At 34.0% G+C, this 27,316-nt stretch overlaps 2 protein-coding genes, 2 long non-coding RNA genes and 1 pseudogene across 4 annotated transcripts; 2 read left to right on the forward strand and 3 right to left on the reverse strand.

Annotated features, from left to right (window-relative positions):
• Positions 3,160-7,119, forward strand: LOC110269460 (annotated as a pseudogene).
• On the reverse strand, positions 9,209-10,646 carry LOC107633076 (protein FAR1-RELATED SEQUENCE 5-like). The gene is made up of 3 exons (XM_016336709.1): positions 9,823-10,646; positions 9,618-9,713; positions 9,209-9,500 (listed from the first exon to the last, which is right to left on the reverse strand). The coding sequence occupies exons 1-3, from the start codon at positions 10,644-10,646 to the stop codon at positions 9,209-9,211; spliced, it is 1,212 nt and encodes a 403-aa protein (XP_016192195.1).
• LOC107633075 (NADP-dependent malic enzyme 4, chloroplastic-like) lies at positions 15,058-16,558 on the forward strand. The gene is made up of 8 exons (XM_021117295.1): positions 15,058-15,069; positions 15,419-15,517; positions 15,624-15,671; positions 15,786-15,839; positions 15,931-16,029; positions 16,129-16,218; positions 16,312-16,389; positions 16,484-16,558. Exons 1-8 carry the CDS (start codon positions 15,058-15,060, stop codon positions 16,556-16,558), a joined length of 555 nt encoding a protein of 184 aa, XP_020972954.1.
• Positions 19,068-20,703, reverse strand: LOC110270171. The gene is made up of 2 exons (XR_002359372.1): positions 20,543-20,703; positions 19,068-19,199 (listed from the first exon to the last, which is right to left on the reverse strand). It is a non-coding gene; the product is annotated as an uncharacterized LOC110270171 (long non-coding RNA).
• Positions 20,802-22,819, reverse strand: LOC110270172. The gene is made up of 4 exons (XR_002359373.1): positions 22,202-22,819; positions 21,691-21,818; positions 21,116-21,212; positions 20,802-20,958 (listed from the first exon to the last, which is right to left on the reverse strand). It is a non-coding gene; the product is annotated as an uncharacterized LOC110270172 (long non-coding RNA).

A 27,316-nucleotide genomic window follows, 5' to 3' on the forward strand; every position in this document is an offset into this window, starting at 1 on the left:
GGCATCCAGGTCCAAAGATGAAAAATGGGGTGGGTACTGCTGTGTGCCAGAACTAGATCCACCAGTAGCCCTTATCGGATCACTCGCTCCAACATCATCGCCGCTTCATCGGCGATCATATCCGGCTCTACATCATCGTCATCTGGATCATCAAACAATCCCTCTCCAACACCATCCGGTGTAGGACACTGTACTTCGGTCGGAAGATGTTCCCCATATCCAACCTCGTCTCCAACGTTGCCGCTGAGATCAACAGCAAACGATAGGGAGGCGGCAAGCTGGATCGCTGGCTCATACACTGGGACGGAGGATGAAGCAACCGCAGGTCTCGAGCTCGAACCGGCCACTGCGGCTATAGTGTTGGCATTCAGGTTCGACCCACCCGAGCTGGATACGACGTCAACCAACTTTACCAATAGCTCTGGTGTCCTGACCTCGGGAAACTGCCTACGACAAATAAACATGACCTGCAAGTCCTCATCACTCCCGATCGTGAAACAATCATACTTCACCGTATCATGGAGCACCGTGATTGGAATGCGATAGAAAAACTTCTTAACCCTTTTCACTCCTTCCAGACCAAGCTTGACCAGGACGGAGCTAACGAGAACATCGTAGCTGGTCGTTGGGCTCACGATAATACATAGAGGATCCTTATCAGTGAACTTCACGCCAGATCGAGTTTTTCTCTTAATCGATTCTCTGTGGTGTACTAGCACTAGAAAACTATCCTCACTAGCCATCTCACCTCTTTGTTGACAGCAACATGAGTTCACAGCATATATATAGAGCTCTGCTCCACACTAATTCGAATCAACTTTATTCGCACCATATATATATAATTCGAATCAATTTCATTCGAATTACCATGGATTAGTAATTCGAATCTATATGTCTCGAAATATGCAATTCGTCACCATTTCATACTAATTTGAATTAATATAGTTCGATTTATTTTTGTCTAATTCGATTCTTATTGATTCGAATTACGTGGGGATTTTCCATGTGTAAGGCCCACATCGGTTGGAGAGGAGAACGAAGCATGCCTTATAAGGATGTGGATACCTTTCCCTAGCATGACGCGTTTTGACGAGTGAGTATGGGGGGCTTCGGCTAGCATCCCTATCGTCAAAGGCAAAACCGTGAGGCCTTGTGTGCCAAAGCGGACAATATCGTGCTAGCGGGTGGTCTGGGCTGTTACAGATGGTATCAGAGCCGGAACCCGGATCGATGTGCCAGCGAGGGCGCTGGACTCCCTTAGGAGGGTGGATTGTAAGGCCCACATCGGTTGGAGAGGGGAACGAAGCATGCCTTATAAGGATGTGGATACCTTTCCCTAGCATGACGCGTTTTGACGAGTGAGTGTGGGGGGCTTAGGCTATCATCTCTATCGTCAAAGGCAAAACCGTGAGGCCTTGTGTGCCAAAGCGGACAATATCGTGCTAGCGGGTGGTCTGGGCTGTTACACCATGCATAATTCGGTACAACTTGATTCGAATTACGTGGTAAGAGTGATAGGGAGTAATTCGAATTCAATCAATTCGAATTACGTTCAAAGCTAATTCGAATCCTTTTGATTCGAATTATATAAAAATGTGATCTGGTGGATTGTTGTAGCAAAATTTGATTTGGCGGATTTGGGTAAATATGAGCTCCCCTTGGCTCATTTGAGTTTTTTACCCTAATATTTATGTCGTTTAATGAATCAAACAAAATTTTAAATAATTTAATATCTATTCGAATTAAATTAAATATTTGATTAGTTATGATGGATGTAATTTAATAAATAAAATTAAATATAATTAGTTAGTTATAATTAATACAGTTGAATGAATCAAATACATTAAATTAAAAAATAATTTAGCTAACTTGTCTTTTAAGGACACATTTTAAAAATATTTTTTTTTCATATTTTTTATAAATTTTTTTATAATGTTTCTAGCCTATGCTCTAAGGGCACAGTTAGCAGAGCCCATTAAAAAAATACTTAATTAGTTAATATTTTATTCTTCTAATTATTAATAATTTAAATAAAATAATACACTATAACTTATTTTTTATTTATTTTAAGTAATTACTAATATTTTATTTTTTTAATTATTTTCTTATCTTATTTATCATTCATGCTTTCGATCAAATATATTAATAAACAAATAAACTAAATTAACCACCTTAATTATACTTGGACTATTCAAAATTCAACATAATCTTTTTAATTTGGGATTAACTACTAACCATAGAAAATAGAAAATTTAGAGTAAATTAGTATTATGAACATTAATTATGTATTGTGAAATAACCTAAAATCATAATGTAATTTATTTTTAAAGAAATAATCAAGTATTATTGTTAATTATAAAATAACCTAGAATTATAACGCATTTTATTTTAAAGAAACAATCAACCATTAACATTAATAAATAGAAACTATCATCAAAATGCTTTTATTAAAAATATGCGGGTTAATTACTATTCATTATTAATAATATATTGATTATATAAAAAAGTAAAAATATAATTATCCGCATTTACATTATTAGAAGAATTAGTATCACAAGTAGAATTTTATTAAAAAAAAAAGGTAAAATTGCAAATATATATATATATATATATGTTATGATTTTTTTTAAATATCTTTTTTTAACTATTATCATGTTATTATAATTGTTAAAAAATATTGAAAAAAATCTTTAAAATAGAAATAGCGATGACACTTCGAATAATTAATTCAATAGAATTAAACTTAAACGAATAAGATGATTCAATTAATTATACAGATAATAGTATATTTATAAGGTGAGTTCTACCCAACCCCCTCTAAATCAACATGTAAATTATCTTTTGTGACGTGGCATGTTTTAATTGGATGTTTAGTTTTAGTTTGAGTTAATTTAACTCAATAAGAGTTAATATCTTAACTAAAATAGGGTAATTTTGTAATTAATTATTTTTATAAGAGGGATAAATATATAATTTCTATAAACATTAAAAAGTAAAGTTATATTTTTATCATTGTGCAGAAACTCAATTCACCTCAGCCCCATTCCTCTCTGAAATTGAAAGAAAAAATAAACTCAACTATACTTACCCATTGACCCAGCCTCGCCGCCCGCAGCCACACCAACCACCGCAGCCACCTCAACCCCGCAGCCCCGTCCCATGTACAGGCATCGCGTGTGGAAGCTTGGCGCTGTCGCAGCAGCTTGAAGTCGTCTCCTCTGTTCGAGAGCGCTCTCTCTATCTTCACCATGCCCCGTCACCGTCACCATAACCGTCACTGTCAAGAACTTCTTCGTGCTTCCCTCGCCGCCTGACATCTCTGTTCGTTTGGCCTCATTAGTTTGTGCTTGAAAAAGGTGCTTCTTATGATCCTCTTAAGCCTAATGATCAAAGATGGGGTGTTGTCCGATGTGTCGATGCATTGGAGCATACTGTTAAGGTACAATGGAAAGCTGTTTTCATTTCCAATGAAGATAATTTTGCTGGAGACAAAACGGAGGAAACTGTGAGCGCCTACGAACTTGTAGAGCACCCAGACTACTCCTTTTGTTTTGGTGATATTGTGTTTGCAGCTCAAAAACAGCTTGGGAACCAAGCTGGTAAAGATAATGGCAAGTCAGTGACTGACTTGAAGACGGAGGCTTCTCTTGAAGATGGAAACCAAGTTCATTGTGTAGGTGAGTTCCCTGATAATCCTTTCCTGTGCTGTGTTGGGAATGTTACTGGTTTCGAAGATGGTAACATGGAGGTGAATTGCGCTAATGGTTTCACAACCAAGGCATGTCCTACAATTATATGTATTCATATGCTTTAGTTAAATGAGTAAGCTAGCAAGTTATTATTTATTTATTTTCTCAACAGGTTGCACCTTATGACGTTTTTCGAATTGAAAAATATGAAGGTTCATCTGTTATCTCCATTCCTCATAAAACTAATGTTGATGAGTTACCTCAAGAGATGATTGAACACAGAAGTCTACCCTCTGACAAGAAGGGAAAGGTGTGTAATATGCATTTCCTTGAATATTAGTAGCTGCTGTTGACTGAATTATTTAGGAGACACTAAGACACAGGTCTCACCATGGAAACTATAATTGAAAACATCTAGTTCTAGTTGTTGCTGTTGTGTTGTTAAGATTCATTACCAAATGCAAGTATGCAACTGTCTAATTCCAAACTGAATGTTATGTTTGATGAACAGGACTTGTTAAATAGTGATGGTGTTAGAGAGAATTGTGAAAAGAAATTCGGGGAGTGTAGTTCCTTTTCCCTTCCTCGAGCCGCCTTTAAACTTTTCTCCAGCATTAAAGCCAGCATATTCCAGACACTTGGTGCAACACCCCTTTCAGGAGCAGTTTCCTCAGTACCCACATATGAAGAGGAGAATGGATCTGATTTTCTTGATAATAAAAATTTGGAAACTTGTAACCAATGCACTCACTCACATCAAGTGGATAAGTTGCAATTTATTGAAGAAATAACTCAAAATCCAGAAGTTGTTAAGATTCATGAACATAATGATTCTCCGTTCCCTTTCCACAACAATAATTTAAATCAGTTTCAGCAATTTGATATAATAGAAAATTGCTCTGACCATCACTTTTTTGGTGATGGTAGAGCATTGACATTATCTCAGGTTAAAAATTAACATGTGATAATTGAAATTGACATAATTACATTGAAACTTTTAGGCTAATTGTTTCATCTTCTTTGGGCCCTTTGTAGGTGAAAAGTGGCTGGGCAAAAAAGGTTCAGCAAGAATGGAACATCCTCGAGAAAAAGCCTCCTGGTTTGTACTTGTTTGTTTTGAAAATTTGAATAAAATTTTCTATTAATTACTTGAGTAAAAAGAAATATTGAGCAAATACACTTACCATCTCTTTAATGGTCCAAACAGAAACTATTTATGTTCGTGTGTTTGAAGAAAGAATGGATCTCATGCGTGCAGCGATTGTTGGTGCATTCGGAACCCCGTATCATGACGGGATGTTCTTCCTTGATATATGTTTCCCTCCTGAGTATCCTAATGAACCACCTGTAAGCTTTTGAATTTAGTTTTCAGTTCTATATATATGCCTCATTTAGTTTACATGTTGATTTAGAGTGATCCTTCTTGGTATTTAATGAACATTTTCCTTTTCATTTATATGGCAGTGTGTCCCTTGGATTTGAGAAATTTTCATTTCAAACTTTCTTTGACTATACAATTTTCAGATCACTCTGTAAAATTTTGCTGAAGTCACTATCATGGCATTACTTCAATGTTCAACTGCATTTACTCATAATTTTCTTCAATTATAGCAATTTGAATGCAATAGAAACGGTAATCTAGAGGTAGAACAAGAGGCTTCTACGCTTTTTGATATGTGTTTTGGAGTTATAAGTAATACAAACTCTTAATTAAATAAATTCAGTTCTACTTTGATATGATGCCCAAATTTTCTTTCACTTATAAGTAAATACAAACTCTTAATTTTCTTCCACTTTTACTCATGTTTAAATTCTGTTAAGGAGCAAGGAAGCTCAAATGAAATCAAGTGCAATAAAAATCACCACTGGCTATATAGAAAAATAATTGCTGATGCAGTTGAAGCTTTGGTCAGAGCATTTATAGTTGACAGTGGCTTTAAAGCTGCAATTGTATTTCTTATGTGGCTTGGCATACAAGTTGGTTTTGAAGCCTCACAATTGATTAATGTTTGCCGAGGAAGTGTTGGCTATAGTTCTCTCTCTGCTGATGTATAAACATTCTTTCCCTCGAAGATAAGTTGGGATATCACTTCATCCATAAGGATCTGCTTCTTCAGCCATTTGTGCATCCTTCTAACAATAAGCATGGAGGAGGTTGCTACCAGGCAAGGCTCCTTTACTGTTGACCCCAGTGTCTCAGTTATGATAGGAACTATTTCTGTACTCTATAAATCTGAGAACTCCGATAAGACACTGATTATTTATCTGTTGTAACCTGACATTTCTTTTTTGCAGCGACTGGAGTTTTCTGGAGATGCTGTGCTAGATTTTTTGATTACTTCATACCTGTACTCAGCTTATCTCAAGCTAAAGCCTGGTCAATTGACGGATTTGAGATCGTTGTCTGTTAACAATAAGGCAGTTTTCTGTGTTGCTGTGGATCGCAGTTTCGATAAATTTCTTTTATGTGATTCTAGCAACCTTTATTAGGCAGTAAAAAAGTATGTGGACTATATTAGAAGACCTTTATCAAGTAATGTCAATGAAGGGCGGTAATGTCCAAAGGTACTAAGATCCATTTACATTTACTAATATGCATTATATTTCTTTTGCCATTACTGATCTAAGATGAGACTTCTAAAGTACTATACTTGAAACTTACTTTTGGAAATTTTTTTGGTCTACAGAGGTTAGCTATTATTTTTCAAATTCTTTTTGGGGTATCTTGAATTTGAGTGGCTTTATAAGCAATAATAGACTGAAAGTACCACAACCTTCCATAATTCAATTTCCAAATTCCTTTTGTGATTATGTGTTGTAAACTTGTAATATGTTTTCCTTTCCTGCGATATTGAATCCAATACAATTTTATATGCATTTTGTATTCATTTCTAGCGATATGGTTCAATCTCTCTAAATAATTTGGTCATTTTTCTTCTCAATTGATTTTGTTCCTTTGATTTCTTTCATTATTGTTTCTTTGATTTATAGTTTAATTCATGTGAGTTCAGTGTATAAGTGAACACTTTTTTGGTGAGTATTTATCATAGTTAATTGCCATTAATTGAAAAATTAATTTTTATTACTATGATGTTGTTATGCCTTGTTGGTATAGATAATGAAAGATGGGAAGATTACTGAATGTGGAAAGTATGCTGATTTGCTTAACAATGGAACTGATTTTATGGAACTTGTTGGTGCACATAAAAAAGTTTTGTCTACACTTGATTCAATAGATGAAGGAATAATATCCAATGAAATAAGTACCTTGGAACGAGATTCAGATTTTCCTATTTCTCAGGGTGGAGAAAAAGGAGAGGAAAAGAAAGATGAGCAAAATGATAAAACTGGTAACAAAGGTGATGAGGCAAAAGGCCAACTTGTTCAAGAAGAAGAAAGAGAGAGTGGTAGAGTTGGATTTTCAGTGTAATGGCAATATATCACTATGGCATATGGAGGTGTTCTTGTTCCTTTCATTATGTTGGCTCATACTCTCTTCCAAATTCTCCAAATTGGAAGCAACTATTGGATGGCTTGGGCAACACCTATCTCACAAGATGTTGAGCCACCTGTTTCTGGAACAACTCTTATAGCAGGCTATATTGCATTGGCTGTAGGGAGTTCCTTCTGCATTCTTGCAAGGACAACACTATTTGCTAGTATATATTTGTGTACGAATACATATATAGTTTAACTCTATTATACCTTAGTAGTTGATTTTGGTGTATAGCTCAAATGGAATAACTTTTCTATACTCACCTAGAAGTCACGAGTTTAAGTTTCACTTCTAATTTGGACACACAAAAAAAGACATTGTTTTTCTATTTACCAACTTTTTTGGGTTGATTGTATTAAAAATAAATCTGATAATAAGCATCATCAACATGAAAATGTGGTTATGTGTATAAACAAGTTTAAAAGTATTTAAGGCAGATTAAAGTATAAATATAAATAGTTAATAAAGTGAAAGATTTGGAGATTTATTTGAAAGAAAAAGGCGAAGGAAGCTGTTGTTAGCATACTCATACAACGGGCCAAGGCTGGAGAAGACAACAAGAGCGACTTCAGCATCACAAAGCACAGACAGTTCATATTAGAATTAGCTTTATAATTATTTATTTTAACTAAATTTAATTTTTTATAATTTTAGATTTAATTTAAAAAATTTGTGTTAATGTTAGAATATTTTTAAGAATTAATATTATAGCTTAGTAAATCTATTAAAGACAGGTCGGTTATGGCACGTCAATGCGAGCCAATTTGGTGATAAATAGAAGACACGAGTTAGCATTCGTAGTTAAAATTTGGTGGTTAAACTCCGTGGTAATTACTTACTACAGTACATGGGGATACATCAAATGGACTAAAATTCTTATCAAGTTCTGTTATTGATAGAATAAGTCTAAAAGCAATTTCAAAATTTAATAGTAAATGAGTAATAGGACATAATCTTCCTAGTTCAATAATTGTCAATTGAATCAGTGAATGCAAACTATACAAAACATCAATACAAGGTAATTAGTAAATGGTACAAAATTACCAATCATTCCAAAGTCTGAATCATCTTCAATCTGCCATTCCAGTTTCAGGGGCCACAACAGGAGACTCTGCTGGTCTGGAACTCAACCCGGACTCTTCGTTACTTGTAGATGCACAAACCGGGATATTGGGACTAGGACTTGATATTTTTACTTGATCGGTATAATCTGATTTAGCTGCTGAGGTTGGTGCTATTCCACCACCAATGTTCCTATCTTTTTCCATCTTCTGCTGATTTTTCACACTATCATGTCTTTTGCGCTGATCACAAACCAAACATCACCTTTCGTTACAAAAGCATAAAAATAACATAGTTTATAAATCCAAAACATAATATGCCGAATCAGCATACAACAAATATCTAGACATAGTTATAGTATGAGATACCTTAGTGAGGATGTCAAGATGGCTGTTGATATTCTTTTCTGTATCATCGTCTACCGGCTCCTTTGGGATTCTACCAGGAAGATTAGGACAACTTTTGTTGTAGTGTCCTGTCACACCGCAGTTTGAGCACCTTCTCTGTTGCTTAAATTTTAAGTTTTTCTTGGGGGCTCCCTTACTCTTCACCACCAATGGGTCAACAACGTAGTCATCGTCTAAGTTACCGTTGCATGGATTTTCACCTCGCTTTTGGAGTTTTGTAATTGTGTTGACAACAACATTCATTGCTTCGACAAAATCACTTGAGTTCTTACATGCAACATCCATCAACCTAGAACACTCAGCACCTAACACACCCAAACGACACTTTAGTACCTTATCAGAATCACTTGGATCATCGACGTTTGACTTCATGAAGTCACTCTTGGCATTCTTCGTCCAACGCTTGCACATTAAGCGTTCTGGAATAACTTCAACGTGTTGGTGCTTTAGGCAGGCAAATATGTGCATGCAGGAAATTCCTCTATTTTCGAACCATAGACACTCGCAACGAAGCATCCCCCCAACTCTGTCAAACTCAACCACATGATCAATCTTTAGCACTCCAAAACTGTTACACTTGAAGTCATTGCACAAGCACCCTCAATTTCCTTTCTGACCTCCCGGAACATATTATGAGTGAAAGTCTTTGCAGCAAAATCTTCAAGTGTCGGCAAAGAAGTCACAAGTACTGGATCGGTATATTTACTATTGAACTCTGCGACTCTTTCATTGTTCCTGTAATGGCTAACCACGGTCTCCATGTTATTGATGAATTCAAGAAGGGTATCTTTCTTTCTCACATATGCTTTTATTAGAGAGTTAATCCCTTCACAGTGGGATGTTGTCCTGATTCACCCAAAAAATTGGTCCCTCAAATATGCAAGAGCCCATAGATTCCTCATCTCATAGGTTTGGACGACCCAAGAGTAGCTTGATAAGTTATACCTGGCCACCATGTCTTACCACATGACCTGAAACTCTTCAACACTCACATTGGCATAAATCAATTTCTTGAAGTCGTTTAGAAATCCACTGTTCTTAACCTTCTCGCATGCATTCCTATGTAAGTGCCATGCACATAGTCGATGTGTTGCATAAGGAAAGACCTGTTTAATTGCTTCTCTCATTGAAAGATCTCCATCGGTGACAACTGCCGTAGGGTGTTTACTCCCCATTGCTTCCAAAAAATGTTTCCAAGAGCCACTTGTATGAACCAATATCCTCATTAACAAGAAGACCACAACCAAATATGACAGTCTGCCCATGATGATTGCTACCAGAAAATATCACAAGTGGTTTATTGTAGACATTCCTATTGTAAGTCGAATCAAATGTCAAGACATCCCCAAAGCACTCATAATCAATATGGCTAGTCCCATCAGCCCAGAACAAATTTTCCAATCGATTCTCATTACTTAATGTGAACTTGCCAAAGAAATAAGATTCATTCCCAACTTTACCTCTCAGGTAGCTTATTGCAGCATTTGCATCACCACCCTTCACCTTTTCATTCCTATGTTGAGTAATGAGGTTGTACATATCTTTTTGGTTGAATGACAAGTCTACATATCCACCTTTTTGAGCAGCCAAGTATCCCAAGATGTGACAGGTCCTGATGCCTATGTCGTGTAAATTCTTTGCCTGAGCTTTATCCGAGACACTGAATGTGCAATACTCAGGCATCATGCTAACGTCGAGTGGAGCAACTAATTCATGAGAGTGCTCTTCGTAGAACGAAACAACCTTCCATTTCTGAATTTTTGTATCTAGTCTTGCACGAATTCTCACCCGGCAACAACTTCGAGTTAGGGTCGGTGGTCCCTCAACCTCTTCCTTTCTAAAGCCCGCCCGATTGCAAACAATTTGGCGCATAATTACGGAACCATCGCTATCGCGTCTGACTTCATCCAACCTCACAGCGAAACCGTGCATCATTGCATAAGTCTTATAGAATCGATAAACAGCTTCCTCATCTGTAAACGGAAGTTGCATGATATCTTCTCATGACAGCTCTGCTATTCTCTTATCTTGAGGTCTATCTTCATCAGCCTCTAAATCGTCGTCTAAAAAATCTAGATCGTCTCCTCTTAGGAACTCCTCATCGGAGTCTATTCCAAAAAAATTGCTATCCGGCGGCTCCATCTCCCAAAAATGAACATACACCTACAACTTATAAAAAAAACAAACACATCACCCCACAATTAACATTTCATAGATATGTAGACTACAAAAATTACCACTAATTCACATAAAATACAGCAACACCTTTAAAGAACTAAAAGATTTTAATAAAATCCATCCAATTGTATTTACTTTTATGTCCCTCATTTGGTTGAGTAGCTTCTTTGTATCTTAAAGACCTAAGCAGAATAACACATATTTAGATGATTTTTTTTAAAAAATGAGCAGCAATGATTTCATCACTTTAGAATTTCATTTGTCATGGTCTGTACGAAGTAGAAATGACATTCTCACCAAAATTGAGGTGGCTGCGGTGGTTGGAGTGGCTGCAGGCTGCGGGCGGCAGGGATGGGTCAATGGGTATGTAGAGCTTGATTTGCTTTTTTCTTTCAATTTCAGAGAGGAATGGAGCTGAGGTGCATTGAGTTTCTGCAAAATGATAAAAAAAATATAACTTTACTTTTTTAATGCTTATCGAAATTACATATTCATCCCTCTTATAAAAATATTTAATTACAAAATTGTCCTACTTTAGTTAAGATATTAACTCTTATTGGGTTAAATTAACTCAAACTAAAACTAAACATCCATAATAATTAGCATTAAATCATATCCAGATTCAACATGTATAGCATTTAGTTCGATCACTACAAGTAACTACATTATCCCATAATACATCACTAACCAATAATAAACTGTTATTTAGAATATCCAATAATTATGTGCATTTATTTCATCCAAGCCTATATAAATCAGACTTCAGTTCCCTCCTTTGTTCTTTCCTAGTATAAACAATTCGATGGAGTCCTCAATAAATCTATGTTCTACACCATTCAAATAAGAGACAACAGAGTATCAATTTAAGACGCATCCATGTCCCAGGTTCTCCTCACTTTTTTTTATCTTTAATAGCATTTCTTTTCTCAGTAAGAGCATAAGTAAAACTACATTAAATACAATAAATCAGAGGAATAAAAAAGTCAAAATAATGTCATAGTCCGTACTCCATACATATAATATCCTCACTGCCTGAATATAATAGGCTGTCTAGTTAAAAATGTGTACTATAATATCTGTTCCCAAGATTCAGACAGGTAATAAAAATTAACCTGTTACATTGCTTGCACTACACAGTATTCAATTATATTTTATGTCACACAGGCTATATTCATCGAACGAATGTTAGAACACAAATCTTTCTACAATTCTAGTGAAATCACTGTACCTCGGATTTCTAAGTTTCGTATCGTGGAACCGTCTGACCTGCCACAACAGAGGAAAGGCTCGTAAGTAATATTATTTAAAAAAAAATTTACTGTCATGTCTATTGAGTTTGTTATGTATAAATCATGTGTTCGGTTAAACTGATTAAGTAGTATAATCACACATTTAACTAAACAGTAATGACTGCAGTATCCGGGTTGCTCAATGGATGAAAAGTGCGGGTAGACTGATGATTTTGGCATCATGGTAACCAAATTTATTCAATTTCTAAATTTTTTATTATTATTAGAAAAAATGTAATATGTATCTAAGTATATATATATTATTCTAATTGTTTCGTACTTTTTAAAATTATTAGGTCTCTGACAGTGATAGGATGAGGCTAGCAATCGACTTGGTTAGCAAGGAATTCAATATGAAGAAGTCAGAAGTTATGGATGAGGCACATGCATATATGAAAGATATACTACAAAAACAGCCACAACTGCAAAAGGATATATAGTTTTTTTTTTCCATCGCATTTTATATTTGCCGAGACACGTCATATTTTATTATGCATTTTTTATCTTAAGTGATTCTTTGGTTATAGGATATTTTGTTCTCTAATCGAACCTATTGTTGAGTCATTTGATGTTTATTTCTGTGCTTAATAAAAGAGCTAATATCATTTAACTTTAATTTTTGGATTTCAATATAAATCCAAAGATATAACTTTTATGCATTACATAATTTAAAAGTTACCTATTATATAGCTATCTAATAATATTCTGAACTTAAAGTAACTGTTGTTTCTGGATAGTAATCAAATGACGATAATGCTAATAAGAATATTCACATTCGATTATGAAAATCAATATCATCCTGAAGATATGATATCATTTTTTCTAAAATGTAAAACCAAGCAGTAAAGTATAGTTTACTTAATGTGTATATTGAAATAAATATTAATTGTATATAGTAGCAGCCACACATGGAATTGTAATGGCTGCATTTTGTCTCAATGTACTATATTACACTGCGATTTAAATATATAAGTCTTTAATTAAAAAACTTACATTTATGTGTTGTTTTTTATTAACTTAGTTCGAAATAATAAATTTTGATATTGTTTTATAGGGTTACTGACATTAAACTTTTATAATTTTTTAATGTTTTTATTTTTAATGTTTAAATTATTATATCCAATTAATAAGATTAAAATTAAAATTAAAAAAGTTAATCTTATAAAAAATTATTAAATATATTAAACTACTAATATAATATTTAAGCAGGTTAGTACCCTAGACTTGAGTAGTGTTCCATCCAATTTAAAATCATTGTGCTTTACAAAAAATATTTTATTTTAATGATATTATTTACTATGACTTTTTATAAATTTATGCAATATTGATAAGAGAAGTCCTTTTTTCCTTTTCTTTTTTCAGAATTCAATTTACATGATTTTCTATTTTTAGTCTACAGGAGTTTTATAAACCCCCTTTAAAAAAATTTTAATCTTGGGTAAATAGCCACCTCTTTCAATTTTTCCCAAAATTTGGTCCAAAAGGAAAACCTAAACCCGCCCAAACCAAAACATTATTCTCAATCCTTCCTAATTCCATCGTCTATGCTTCTTACCAGAATCTCTATTTTGCTGAGCTTTTGTTCCCTAAACCCATCGTATATCCTTCTCTAAACCCATCTTCTAGTCAGAAACTCTGTTCCTTGGCTGCTGCTGCTAATGGTTGCGTTGCTGACGCGCTTGCTTGCTGTTCGCCTGTTGCTCACTACTTGCGAGGTCTTCTTTCCCCGACAATTATTCCGCAGGAAACTCAGGTCGAATATCTGATTAGAAGACATTAATACTACTTTTTTTTTCATACTTACCAAATTTTTGGATTGTGTATATGAACATCAGTTAAATGCTTAAAAGTTTATTGCCACTTCATTGTGCAGGTGAAGAAAATGATCCAGCACGTTCGTCAGTATCAAGTTCCATTGCAGAAGTAAATGGCAATGATGGATCATCGGGTGTGGTCTTGTTTCTTGGCCAAAATACTTGTGATCTTGTCCTTTTTTTGCCCCATTATTTTTATATAGAACTATGAAATTCATCTTTAATGTGAAATAATATCTTGGGGCAAGTTTCTTCAGACAGTTTGTTTTGTTAGCTTTGGATTCGGCTTCTAATGCTTTCACTTCAATATATTCCTTATTGCAGGAGAGGAATGAACGGTTGTTTTATAAGCTTCTTATTGAGCACGTCGAAGAGTTACTCCCAGTTGTCTATGCCCCAACTGTCGGTGAGGCTTGCCAGAAATACGGAAGCATCTTCATGCATCCTCAGGGTCTTTATATCAGCTTGAAAGAGAAGTAAGCTTGACTTTGACTTGGAATTATTGTTGATGAATATTTCCTGTGTTATTTGTGTTGATTACGTTGTATATTGTTTGGGTTTGAACTTAAATGGGGAGGATTCTTGAAGTACTAAGGAATTGGCCTGAGAAGAACATTCAATTCATTGTTGTAACTGATGGAGAACGGATCTTGGGTCATGGGGATCTTGGTTGTCAGGTAATTTCTTCTGTACTTGTTGAAATTTATGAATCATATTGTTTTATGAATCAGGTCTAATATTGCAATCTAATCTTTGGTAACATGTTGTTTCTTCAGAGAATGGGAATACCAGTTGGAAAAATTTCTTTATGTACATCACTCGGAGGAGTTCATCTGTCTGCTGTAAGTATATCCTATAAATTATCACAATCATAAACTCACAATGATTATGCCTTCCATTTCTTGTCATGCCTATAAATATAATATAATCTGATAAAAATTTTCAGGTTTGGCTATCACCATTGATGTGGGAACAAACAACGAGAACTTGTTGAATGATGAGTTATATATAGGGCTCAAGCAAAGACGGGCGACTGGGCAGGTTCATGACTAATATTCTTTTCTGAGTCATCATGGAGTTAATCATTTTTAAATTTAGCTATCACTTATATAATATGTCCTAATGTTGACTTCGGTTTAATTTTTCTGAATCCAAGAATATACTGAACTTATGCATGAATTTATGAGTGCTGTCAAGCAAAATTACGGAGAGAAAGTCCTCATTCAGAAATTAGCCAATATGACAAGCCATATTTTTTTATTGGGTGTGAAGTGCTTACTAACTTGTCCTTTTTTTTATGAATCTGTTATAGTTTGAAGACTTTGCAAACCACAACGCATTTGATCTACTTGAAAAATATAGATCAACCCATATTGTTTTCAACGATGATATTCAAATAAGGAATACTAGTCATCAATACTTAATTCCTATACTTTGGTAACTATAATATATCCAGCTCTGAAACCGTATCGCACTGTTCCAGGGTACAGCATCAGTGGTCCTTGCTGGACTAGTTGCAGCTCTGAAATTGGTTGGGGGCAACTTGGTTGACCACATATTCTTATTCCTTGGTGCTGGAGAGGTAGGTCCATGTAGTTCTGCAACTGTGCTCATGCTTCCTTCATTGGTTCTAAGATGAGGATGTAGTTCTAATGGTCTTAAACTTTTAATTATATTGGTGATTGTAGGCTGGCACTGGAATTGTAGAACTTATTGAACTTGAAACATCAAAACAGGTTCCTTTCTGTTACTGATATGATGTTTGGAGCATCTAAATACTTTCATTAATGTTATGATATTCATTTGATGAGTACTTTAGATTTATTAAGAAACTACCATTCTTGATGCAGACTAATGCCCCACTAGATAAAGTGCACAAGAACATTTGGTTGGTGGACTCAAAGGTAAGCATTGAATTCATCCAAGCTTCTCCATCTATGCAAAGTAGATTCTGATTTTCTGTTAGTAATATTCTTGATCCCCTTACTTCTGCAGGGATTGATTGTCAGTTCCCGAAAAGAATCGATTCAACATTTTAAGAAGCCATGGGCCCATGATCACGAACCTGTTCATCGACTCGTAGACGCTGTTAATGTATGATCGGTCTTTCTGTCCATTACACATGTGCGCACGCGCACACACAGCAAAAGTTTTAATATTCTTACATTATCTATGTCTATGTTACCCTCTCAGAAAATCAAACCAACAGTGTTGATTGGAACCTCTGGACAAGGAAGAACTTTCACTAAAGAGGTTATTGAGGCAATGGCTTCAATCAATGAGGTACTACTACTATTTCAATCTGTTTTTCCAACTACTATGACATAGTTCATGTCCATTTAAGCTAACAAGTCTATTACATGATAATGCATGCAGAAACCTATCATTCTTTCACTTTTCAACCCATCTTCACAATCAGAATGTACTGCTGAAGAGGCTTACAAGTGGAGCCAGGTAATAAGATACCCCTAGTAGTATTTCTATAATTAAGTTCGGGTTTCGAGTTTAATTTCTATATTCTTACCTTGTACATGTTTGGTATCATCAGGGTCACGCCATTTTCGCTAGTGGAAGTCCATTCCCTCCTGTTGAGTATGAAGGAAAAGTTTTTGTGCCTGGCTAGGTTTATAGTCCTTCAGAATTCATATGTAAGAAAAAGAAATTTTGCATAGAACACAGTCTGATTCAGATGTTTTCTTTGATGACAGGACAATAATGCATACATATTTCCCAAACAGAGCAGAGATTCCCCACCGCCGAACAGAGTAGAGATTCCCCACCGCCGGTGCACCACGAACGCGAAGACCCAGATCAACACAACACCTTGCCACCACCGACTGACCCAACAGGGCAGCACAGCAGATAACACCCACGAGGCCACAATCAACACAGCACCTCACCACCTCCACCCAGCAGCGTTTCTGGGTTCTGGCCACCCATGATCAACACAGCAGGTCACCACCTCCACCTCAGTTTATTGTTGATAACTTGGGTTTATAATTATGAAATAGTTAGGGATTGATTTTGTTAATTATAATTTTTGTGATTCTGAGTTGCTAGACTTGTTTAGGGTATTGTTACTTTCTTGTTAATAACTTTGATTATGTGCTTCTGAGTTGTTGGGTTCAAATTTGCTTGTTTTGCTTAGTTCAAATTCTATGATTCTCTGATTCTCTGATTCTGATTCTGTGATTATGTGATTCTGAATTGATTTTTGGTTTACTGCACTTATTTTGCTTGTTTTGAAATTTTGCTAGTAATACTGATGAGATACTATGTAATTTCACTAATTTTTGTTCTAAAATCATTGATTCATTGTTACTGTTTGTTGGTATTGTTTACTTTATTGTTGGTATTCTTGTTTGTTGATTCATTGTTGCTCTTGCTCATCACTATTTCGGTTTTTTCTTCTTCCTTCCTTGAATATGTTTCACTTCTATTTCTATTTTGCTGTCTGATTTTGTTGAGCCTCTGCTTTTACTTGGACTTTTCAACACCATTTCTTGTGGCTTTCCATTTCTATTCTAACATTAACACAAATTTTTTAAATTAAATCTAAAAATGTAAAAAATTAAATTTAGATAAAATAAAAAATTATAAAGATAATTCTAATATGAACTGTATGTGCTTTGTGATGCTGAAGTCACTCTTGTTGTCTTCTCCAGCCTTGGCCGTTTGTATGAGTATGCTAACAATAGAAATCCTCTCGAAGTAAGCTGTTGATTTTCTGTCATATTAAGTGTGCTATGATGTTTTCTTAATACTCTATCTTACTTGTGCATATTTTCTTTGGTAATTTTCACTAACTATTTGTCTATTTTGCAGGAAACAGCTCCAATTAGAGTTTTTGGACCATGGAATACTAACTTTGTTGAAGAATTAGCTTGAGCCACTTTTCGATGGAAGCTTGTCAAATATTAACATACGCACAGCAATTTTGAGTATTTTAAATGATGTACTGAGTTTTCACCATTATAAATATTTTTTTTATTCAATTGCCCTTCTCCAGCAAAATGATAAAGGAAATAAAGTGCAAAAGGGCATTTTAGAGGAAGCAAATTCTACTATGCAAGTTGAGTAGAATTAGAAGTCAATTATCAGGGATTTGAATGGTTTGTACTTTGTATATTCTGAATCATAGTTACTAAGTATTTTTCAGAGTTTCTTGTATTGGTAGATGCAAGTTCAAACATAAGTAACTAGAAAGTTATAATGACATTCACCAAAACTAAGTAATTCCTCACAAATTGTATTTGCTTGTATTCTAGATTTTGATCACATCAAACCAAATTCAACTTCGACTTACTAAAGGCTCAAAAGTTGGCTCGAGCTTCTCTTATATTAAAATAATTATATATGTATAGATATGTATATAATACAAAATATAGAGCTCAACTTCAAGCTCAAACATAGCTCATAACTTGCATATACATCACTTTTAAAAAGGTTAAACTACTAGAAGAATGAATTAGTGATGTTAGCCTCTCATAACTTGCTGCAAATTCATTAACCGTGATTCCCTCCATTCGATAGGAAGCAGATTTTGAGGCAAGTTCCCTCAGCTGTGATATGCTTCTTCCTAATTTCATTGCCACCTTCATTTCAAGCAGCTCCCCGTTTTCTCTTTTCTCCATATCACTTTCTTCCAAAGTTGATTCAATGGAGGTTTCTAACTGCTAGAAGAAGCCAGCAGAGTTTTTATACATTTCGAATACCATACCAACTTGGCCTTCATGCTCGAAGGTGTTGATTGCAGCATCCAAAGAACCAGCCATGAGAGGCACCATTGACCATTGTAGCATACCTAGCCATTCTTGTCAAATTTTTATTCCCTCTGCAGAGCAAACATGCAAGTCAAATTCATAGAAACCACACAAGAATGTTGATAGCAAATAGCCACAAATTTATTTATAGATTTATGTGCTACTCTTTTACCATAAATCTCAACAATTAAATAGTCAGTCTATCACGAGCAGCAATATCTTAACATTTTAGATATCGGTTTTTCCATAGTAAAAGATCATTCTAGAATTCCGAAAATCCAAAATAATTTCATGTTGAACCTTCTAACCATGGTACATAAAATCAAATAAAATAAATAAAAAGTAAGAATAATTGTAAAAAAGGAGACCTGTAAAGAATATGCTGATGTGTAGAAATGTCCCTGTATTTCTTAGCAATACCAAAGTCAATGATATACACCTATAGAGGGTGCTTTGTTTTGATTCATACAGAAACTGAGGGTGCTTGGTTTTGACATTTTTCTGAATAAGAAAGAAAACCAAGCCAATAGCATGCTCGATCAGACACACATGACTTATCCTTCAATAATTTAATTTTGCCACTGAAATATGCAGAAATCTTAAATTGCCATACCCTACAGCACCCCATAGCTCTAATATATCTCTCTTAAGGAAAAAAAAGAACTAGTTTTACATATTTATTTCTTGGAAAGTCACTAAAAAATTACAATTCTCCTAATTTTGGCAACTCTTGGAATTTTATTTAAAATTTTATTTAAAGTTGCATAATTATACCTCATTCTTTATGTAGTAATAGTTGGCTTTTTCAAGTGTCAACTAAATAGCATATTCTTGCTTTCCAATAGGATACACCATGTGCAAATGCCTATTTATATTTAAAAAAAAACCCTTCCATATGGTAAAAATATTCTCGTTCTCTTTTTCTTTTCTTGCTTTTTGGTAAAATATGGTAAAAGTATTCACTTATAAACTGAAGTCACTGGAATTAAACTATAAATCAAAGAAACAATAATGAAAGAAATCAAAGGGACACAATCAATTGAGAAGAAAAATGACCAAGTTATTTAGAGAGATTGAACCATATTGCTATAAAGGAATACAAAAGGCATATAAAACCATATTGGATTTGATATCGCAGTAAAGGAAAACATATTACAAGTTTACAACAGATAATCACAAAAGGAATTTGGAAATTGAATTATGGAAGGCTGTGGTATTTTCAATGTATTATTGCTCATAAAGCCACTCAAATTCAAGATACCCCGTGAGGGATTTGAAACATATGCAAATTAACCATGCCCAACCAGTTGTTTAATGCCTTTTTAATCAGAATAAACAACCAATAATAGTGCATGGATGAAATGCACATGAAATCAGATGAAAATACCTATTTACAGAGGTCTTCAAGGAACTCAGAGTATGTAATGGGTTTCATGTCATTGAATTTAGCAATGAATGAATGCTTGATGATATCAATTATCATTTTGCATACATATTCCCATAATTCTCACTCACTAACAATGTACCTCCTAATTGCCCATAATATCCTTATCATATTCATATCATATTTCCTTAAAAGATTAAAACGCATACATAAAATATTTATTAGTGTTTAACCAATGCAACCCATTAAGTCCTAATAAAATTAGAATTTAAATAAAAGGGATGCACTAATCATGGACTTCAACACCATATATAACTTTTATTTTGCTTAAAAAGTGACTTTTATTCATCATATTGTAAAAGGGTTTGCATAATTTTCTATTTAGCATAGGAACTAATCATCAATATACCAAATAAGCTTTAATCAAAGGAAAACAAACTCTAGTAGGAATATAACTTACCAAAGTAAACCAAACTGTATACATTGTCCCTGCTGTATCGCTTAAACACATTGCTTTTTATCTGAGCAAAATTATTTGACACCAGCAAAGCGAACAATGCATTGTTGTGAGCAACTATACAGGTTGATAGAGTGATTTCCTGAGCTAATAAGATAAAATAATAAACAAGTAAGACTAGTCAAGGAACCAACCTCTGTTTCTTACTCTTGCTTACAGAGAATAACATAGTTAACAAAACATATATGATTTTTTCCTTTTCTTTGGTGTTTTTTTTGGGGGGGGGGGACCTAAGAATCTGAGAAAATGAAAGTAATTCCAACGAGGAAGGATACTTGAAGCAGCAATAGATAAAGATTTATTGGCAATAAATCTCCATATCCAGAATCTCGTACTTGCTGGTGGACAACTTCCAAGTCCTTCAAAAAAAACCAATGAGATCAAAGCATTTACGTTATCTGAATTGAAATCTATAAAAGAATTTGTACCCCAAAAATACAAAGGAATTATGCTTATAGTCTATCCTTCCATGTACCGATCTTGATAATAATAATATTGGGTGAGAGGGAAGGATACCGTGAGAAAGGCGGTGCTGCTTGTGACGACGGCGCCCAATGATAGCAACAAGTGTCCCTTCTTTTATAGCATCAGCATCATCAAAAGCAAAATCAATCTACAATGGAGCAATTGCTAATGATTATGAACTAAGATTTCAAGTATTAGAGGAATAGAATGAAAAAAAGAAAAAATCCACTTTACTTTACACATTTTCACCTTTTACTTAAATTCAAGTTTCAGGCAACCAAGATCCTCTAAAACAAGAAACACTCAACATTAAAGGAAAATGTAGAAGCTAATTATTTTTATGCACACTTGAGTACTATCTTGGTAGGTATCCAATGGTATCCCAGACTTTGCTGCCTCACTTGCACTTGCAACAGACTTGGAACAACCGATGCATTAAGGTTCAACGGTTCATTGGTTTGATTGAAATTCCCATTGTATAAAGATATTTTCATTGCGGAAAGTCACCAAAATTTAGAATATGGCTAATTCAAATAACTAACATCATTGAAACAGCATAGTAATGACTGATAATATAAAAAAGAAAGGGAAGAAGAAATGTAAAGTGCCAAAGAGGAAGAACTCACATGGGAATCCCTACTATGTTCTTCAAATTACCGGTGCGAAGCTGGCGACCCAAATGCTGAATTGCCATACAAGAAGCATGACCAAACCCCAATCCTACAACCATTTCACTTTTCACATATGTGTCTACCTATCAAATAGCATATCTACAAAATCATTCATCTTCCAACAATATGAAAAATCACTATGCATAAAAAAGGAGTTTTAATCCCAATATAAGCCTAGTAACCCTAAAATCTGGACAACAAAAAGCTGCATACATTACAACACTAGGCAGCAACAACAAGAATGCAATACTGTATCAACTAATTCACAGAAAGCAACCCAACAAAAAGAGAAAGGATTTTTGACAAACGTTGCTAAGTAAAACATGAAACTAGGAATTATGATAACAAAGCTAGTAAATTCTGAATGGGCATGCATGAAAAACCATACATTGATCACACATAGTAAATTGCAAAGTTGCAAACTTTGAAAGCTGCAGAACTGGAAATACAAGTTTCATAGGCATACAATGTATTGAGCTGCTCAGAGAAGTGCTGAACTGTCATCGAGACAGGAACGAGTCACCATTCTTAGAAAATCGTGGTTGCTTCTTCTTCTTGTTCTTTTTAGAGGTGTTGAGGAATGAAGAGGAAGCTTTGTTGAGAAGGATGAAGATGATGAATAAGTTAAAGAAGCCATTTGATTCATGTTCATCACACTTGGTGGTTATTTCAAAGTGGATAAGGGATTCTGCAACGCAATTTCATGAGAGGAAAGGATACCGTGAGGAAGGCGGCGCTGCTTGTGACGACGGCGGTGGCGATGCTTTCCAGCATGGAGATGGCACGACAGACGGAGAGAATGGGGCACCCAATGAGGCGGTTATGCTCGGGTGGTGACGATGGTGCTGGAGCGGGGGAGAAAATACAGAAGATTAGGGTTCATTGTGTGGGAGCATGATTTGGGGAAGAATCAAAGACTGAATTTTTAATATTTTAGTAAATTATATAATTACCCACTTTAGGCTATAATTTAATTACCAATAGTTTAAGCATAGTTAACATAGCAACCAATTAAAAGATGACATGTCACAGAGGGTAATATACATGTTATTATAGGAAGGGTAGAGTAGAATTTACCTATTTATAAATATTAATAATAAAAATAGTTTCGCTAATGTAAATGATCAATACAATAATTATATGAAAAAATAAATAATCACATAATTGCATAATATTCAAGATCCTATATGATTGAATTTAATGGATAAATTCAAAAACATCTATACGATAATGTCCTAATATTTTAGTATACTGTAAATTATACTATAATATTTATATCATATTATAACTTTAAATCAACTTCTTAAACACATGAAGTACACATGATAAAAGAGAATATTACAAAATAAAATTATAGTAAAATTATTTAAAAACATCGTAAAAAAGACACATTTCTTTTGTTAATCAAAAGTTAGAAGGGACACAAATATGCGCCTAATAATGAGCAACTAAAATAGACAAAAATATTTAAAAAATATAAAAAAATAAAATGTATAAGTAATGATAAAAGAAGTAAAAATTAAATAAATTACAAAATTGTACCCTAAACACAAGAGAGAGAAAGAGAGAAAAGAGAACGAATGACTAATATAATTAACTAAATTAATTAATTGATATAATTAATTATAATTAATTAATTTATATAAATTATAATAAATTGTGAGATTTAAATGTCTAATTAAATTAATTAATTAATATTATTAATTAGTTATAATTGATTTATTTTACAGAATTAAAAGAAATAAATCGAAAAACACTCTCACAAGCATGCCACGTCAGCTCCATTATTAAGTGTAGAATTCTGATTTTTATATAATAGAATAGATTGTTGAATTATTAAATTAAAGAAATTGAATTGATGTCTAAAAATAATTACTAAAAATCAAGTATACTAATTATATAAAAATTAGGGTAAAAAACAAAAATAAGCCAAGGGAGAAAATAATTTACGTGAATAAGCCAAAACAAAAATTACTTCATGAATCCACCAATGCACGTTTATATGTAGTTCGAACCAGCTTGGTCCGAACTCCATTTCTACATAATTCGAACTACCTTGGTTCGAATTACACACAAACGCACGCACACACTAATTCGAACTAGCTTGGTTCGAATTATACACACAATAATTCATGGTATAATTCGAATTATGCTATTAAAAAATTAATAATTTATTAAAAAAAGTTTATTAAAAAATTTATTAAAAAAATTAATAATTTATAATTTTTTTAATAAATTATTAATTTTTTAATAGCATAATTCGAATTATACCATGAATTACTGTGTGTAATTCGAACCAAGCTGGTTCGAATTAGTGTGTGCGTGTGTTTGTGTGTAATTCGAACCAAACTGGTTCGAATTATGTGTGTACATATTTGTGTATAATTCGAACCAAGCTGGTTTGAATTATGTAGAAATAGAGTTCGAACTACATATAAACGTGCGTTGGTAGATTCATGAAGCAGTTTTCGTTTTGGCTTATTCACGTAAATTATTTTCTCCCTTAGCTTATTTCTGTTTTTTACCCTAAAAATTGCACGTAACTGTAAATCATACTATAATTTTATATATTATATTATAACTTTAAGTCAACTCCTTAAACATAAGAAGTACACATGATAAAAGAGAATATTACAAAACAAAATTATAGTAAGATAATTAAAAAATATCCTAAAAAAAGACACATCTTTTTTGTTAATCAAAAGTTAGAAGGGAAAAAATATGCACCTAATAATGAGCAACTAAAATAGACAAAAAATTTTAAAAAATATAAAAAAATAAAATATATAAGTAGTGATAAAAGAAATAAAAATTAAATAAATTACAAAAATTGTACCCTAAACATAAGAGAGAGAGAGAGAGAGAAAGAAAGAGAAAAAAGAGAAGGAATGAGTAAAAAACACATTATGATTTCGTATAAATAGATGATATTGAAAAAAATAAACTAATTAAATTAATTTATGTATTTTGTTATCATATTTATTATTTATTAAAATAATTTGATATTTACTCCAATTAAATCAAATCAAATAATTAATATAATTAACTAAATTAATTAATTGATATAATTAATTGGAATATAATTCTGCAATGTTTCGAATCACCTCACGAATGAAATTGTGTGGGGAAAAAATAACTGATCATGATATGTTGGAGAAAAGTTTCTCAACCTTCCATGCCTCGAATGTGCTCCTGCAGCAGCAGTATCGAGAGAAAGGGTTTAAAAAATATTCTGAGTTAATTTCTTGCCTTCTTGTTGCCGAACGCAACAATGAGTTGTTATTAAAAAATCATGAAGCGCGCTCAGCTGGCGCCGCCTTATTTCCTGAAGTAAATGCGGCAAATCATTACCCCAGAAGAGGTAAATGGCAAGCTTTTAATAACAAGAAAAGTTATGGAAGGAAAAAGAATTATGTTCAAAAGAGAGGATCTCACCAGAAGTGGGACAAAGAAAGGAATATCGGGCAGAATAAATCAACCGAGAAAAAGTGTTTCCGCTGTGGTGGAAAGGGCCATTGGTCACGTACCTGTCGTACCCCAAGGCACCTAGTCGATCTTTACCAGGCATCTTTGAAAAAGAACGACAAAGGAAAGGAAACAAATTTTGTTTCAAATGATGCTGAGAACTCCACCACTCATTATGATATATCTGATTTCTTTGAGGACCCTGAAGGAAATATTGGTCATTTGATCAATGATGGAATAGTTTAATATGTGGGATTGTGAAGTATATATGTAAATAAATAATGTAAAAAAACTTATTGTTAAGTTTTATTTTCTATGTATTTAAGTTTCAAATGTGATGTACATAAATAATGAAATATTAATAAATTTTGAAATGATTAAATGTGTCAAATTTTAAAATAAAATTTCAGTATATGACAAGAGGAATATGTTAACACTATTATTGGCTCAGGCAATGTGATAGAAGGCTCCGGAAGAGCTATAATTTTGTTTCCTGGAGGAACAAAATTTATAATAAATAATGCACTGTTATCTACCAAGTCTCGAAGAAACTTGTTGAGCTTTAAAGATATTCGCCGAAATGGATATCATATTGAGACTATGAATGAGGGAGATCATGAGTATTTATATATCACAACTCATGATTCAAATAAGAAAGTTATATTAGAGAAATTACCCTCTCTTTCATCTGGGTTGTATTATACTAAGATTAGTGCAATTGAATCACATGCCACTGTAAACCAGAAGTTTACTAGCCCAAATGAATTCATAACTTGGCACGATCGTTTGGGTCATCCGGGAACAACCATGATGAGAAGAATTATTGAAAACTCTCATGGACATTCACTAAAGAACCAGAAGATTCTTAAAACTAGTGAATTTTGTTGTGCTGCATGTTCTCAAGGGAAGTTAATTTTAAGGCCATCACTAGTAAAGATTGGATTTGAGTCTCCTGAATTCCTAGAAAGGATTCAAGGTGATATATGTGGACCTATTCATCCACCATGTGGATCTTTTAGATATTTTATGGTCCTGATAGACGCATCTTCGAGATGGTCACATGTGTGCTTATTATCTTCTCGCAACCTGGCGTTTGCGAGATTACTGGCTCAAATTATTCGATTAAAAGCACAATTTCCAGAAAATCTAATTAAAGCAATTCGTCTTGATAATGCTGGTGAATTTACTTCCCAAGCTTTTGATGCTTATTGTATGGCTAATGGAATAAGTGTTGAACATCCAGTAGCTTATGTTCACACACAAAATGGGTTAGCAGAATCAGTTATTAAACGCCTCCAATTAATTGCTAGACCCTTACTTATGAGAACAAATCTCCCAACCTCGATTTGGGGGCATGCAGTTTTACATGCCACAGCACTTATTCGTTTGAGGCCAACGAGTTACCATCAGTTCTCCCCTATGCAATTAGCTTTTGGCCAGCAGCCAAATGTTTCCCATTTAAGAATATTTGGGTGTGCGATATATGTTCCCATTGCACCACCTAATCGCACCAAAATGGGACCCCAAAGAAAATTGGGGATATATGTTGGATATGATTCTCCCTCTATAGTGAGGTATCTTGAGATACAAACTGGTGATGTGTTTAAAGCCCAGTTTGCGGATTGTCATTTTAATGAATCAAAATTTTCAACATTAGGGGGAGAGAATAAGTTTCCTGAAAAGGAACTTAACCGGAATGCATCATCGTTGATGCATTTAGATCCTCGATCAGGGCAATGTGAACTGGAAGTTCAAAAGATTATACATTTGCAAAGAATAGCAAATGAATTGCCTGATGCATTTTCTGATACAAAGAGGATAACCAAATCTTATATACCAGCGGAAAATGCCCCAATTCGAATTGATGTCCCAGTGGGACAAGTAGCCACTGAAGCAAATTCACGCCAGAAGCGTGGTAGGGCGGAAAATGCCCCAATTCGAATTGATGTCCCAATAGGACAAATAGCCACTGAAGCAAATACACGCCAGAAGCGTGGCAGGCCTGTCGGTTCCAAAGACAAAAATCCTCGAAAGAGAAAAGAGGTAAATACGATTCCTGTTGAAAAAGACATAGTAAAGACACCGGCAGTTGTCCAAAATTCTGATATAACGCCAG

The sequence above is a fragment of the Arachis ipaensis genome, chromosome B03 (assembly GCF_000816755.2).
Source record: "Arachis ipaensis cultivar K30076 chromosome B03, Araip1.1, whole genome shotgun sequence".
Lineage (NCBI taxonomy): Eukaryota > Viridiplantae > Streptophyta > Magnoliopsida > Fabales > Fabaceae > Arachis > Arachis ipaensis.

Bases quoted from the DNA above. Each gene is read 5' to 3' on its own strand.
- LOC107633075 (XM_021117295.1), top strand. The intron at 15,518-15,623 runs GTAGGTCCATGT...TGGTGATTGTAG, and splicing joins TATTCCTTGGTGCTGGAGAG to GCTGGCACTGGAATTGTAGA. The intron at 16,030-16,128 runs GTATGATCGGTC...TTACCCTCTCAG, and splicing joins GACTCGTAGACGCTGTTAAT to AAAATCAAACCAACAGTGTT.
- LOC107633076 (XM_016336709.1), bottom strand. From the start codon at position 10,646: ATGCAACTTCCGTTTACAGATGAGGAAGCTGTTTATCGATTCTATAAG. The intron at 9,714-9,822 runs GTAAACACCCTA...GCACTTACATAG, and splicing joins TTTTTTGGAAGCAATGGGGA to GAATGCATGCGAGAAGGTTA. The intron at 9,501-9,617 runs GTAAGACATGGT...TGGGTGAATCAG, and splicing joins GAAGAGTTTCAGGTCATGTG to GACAACATCCCACTGTGAAG.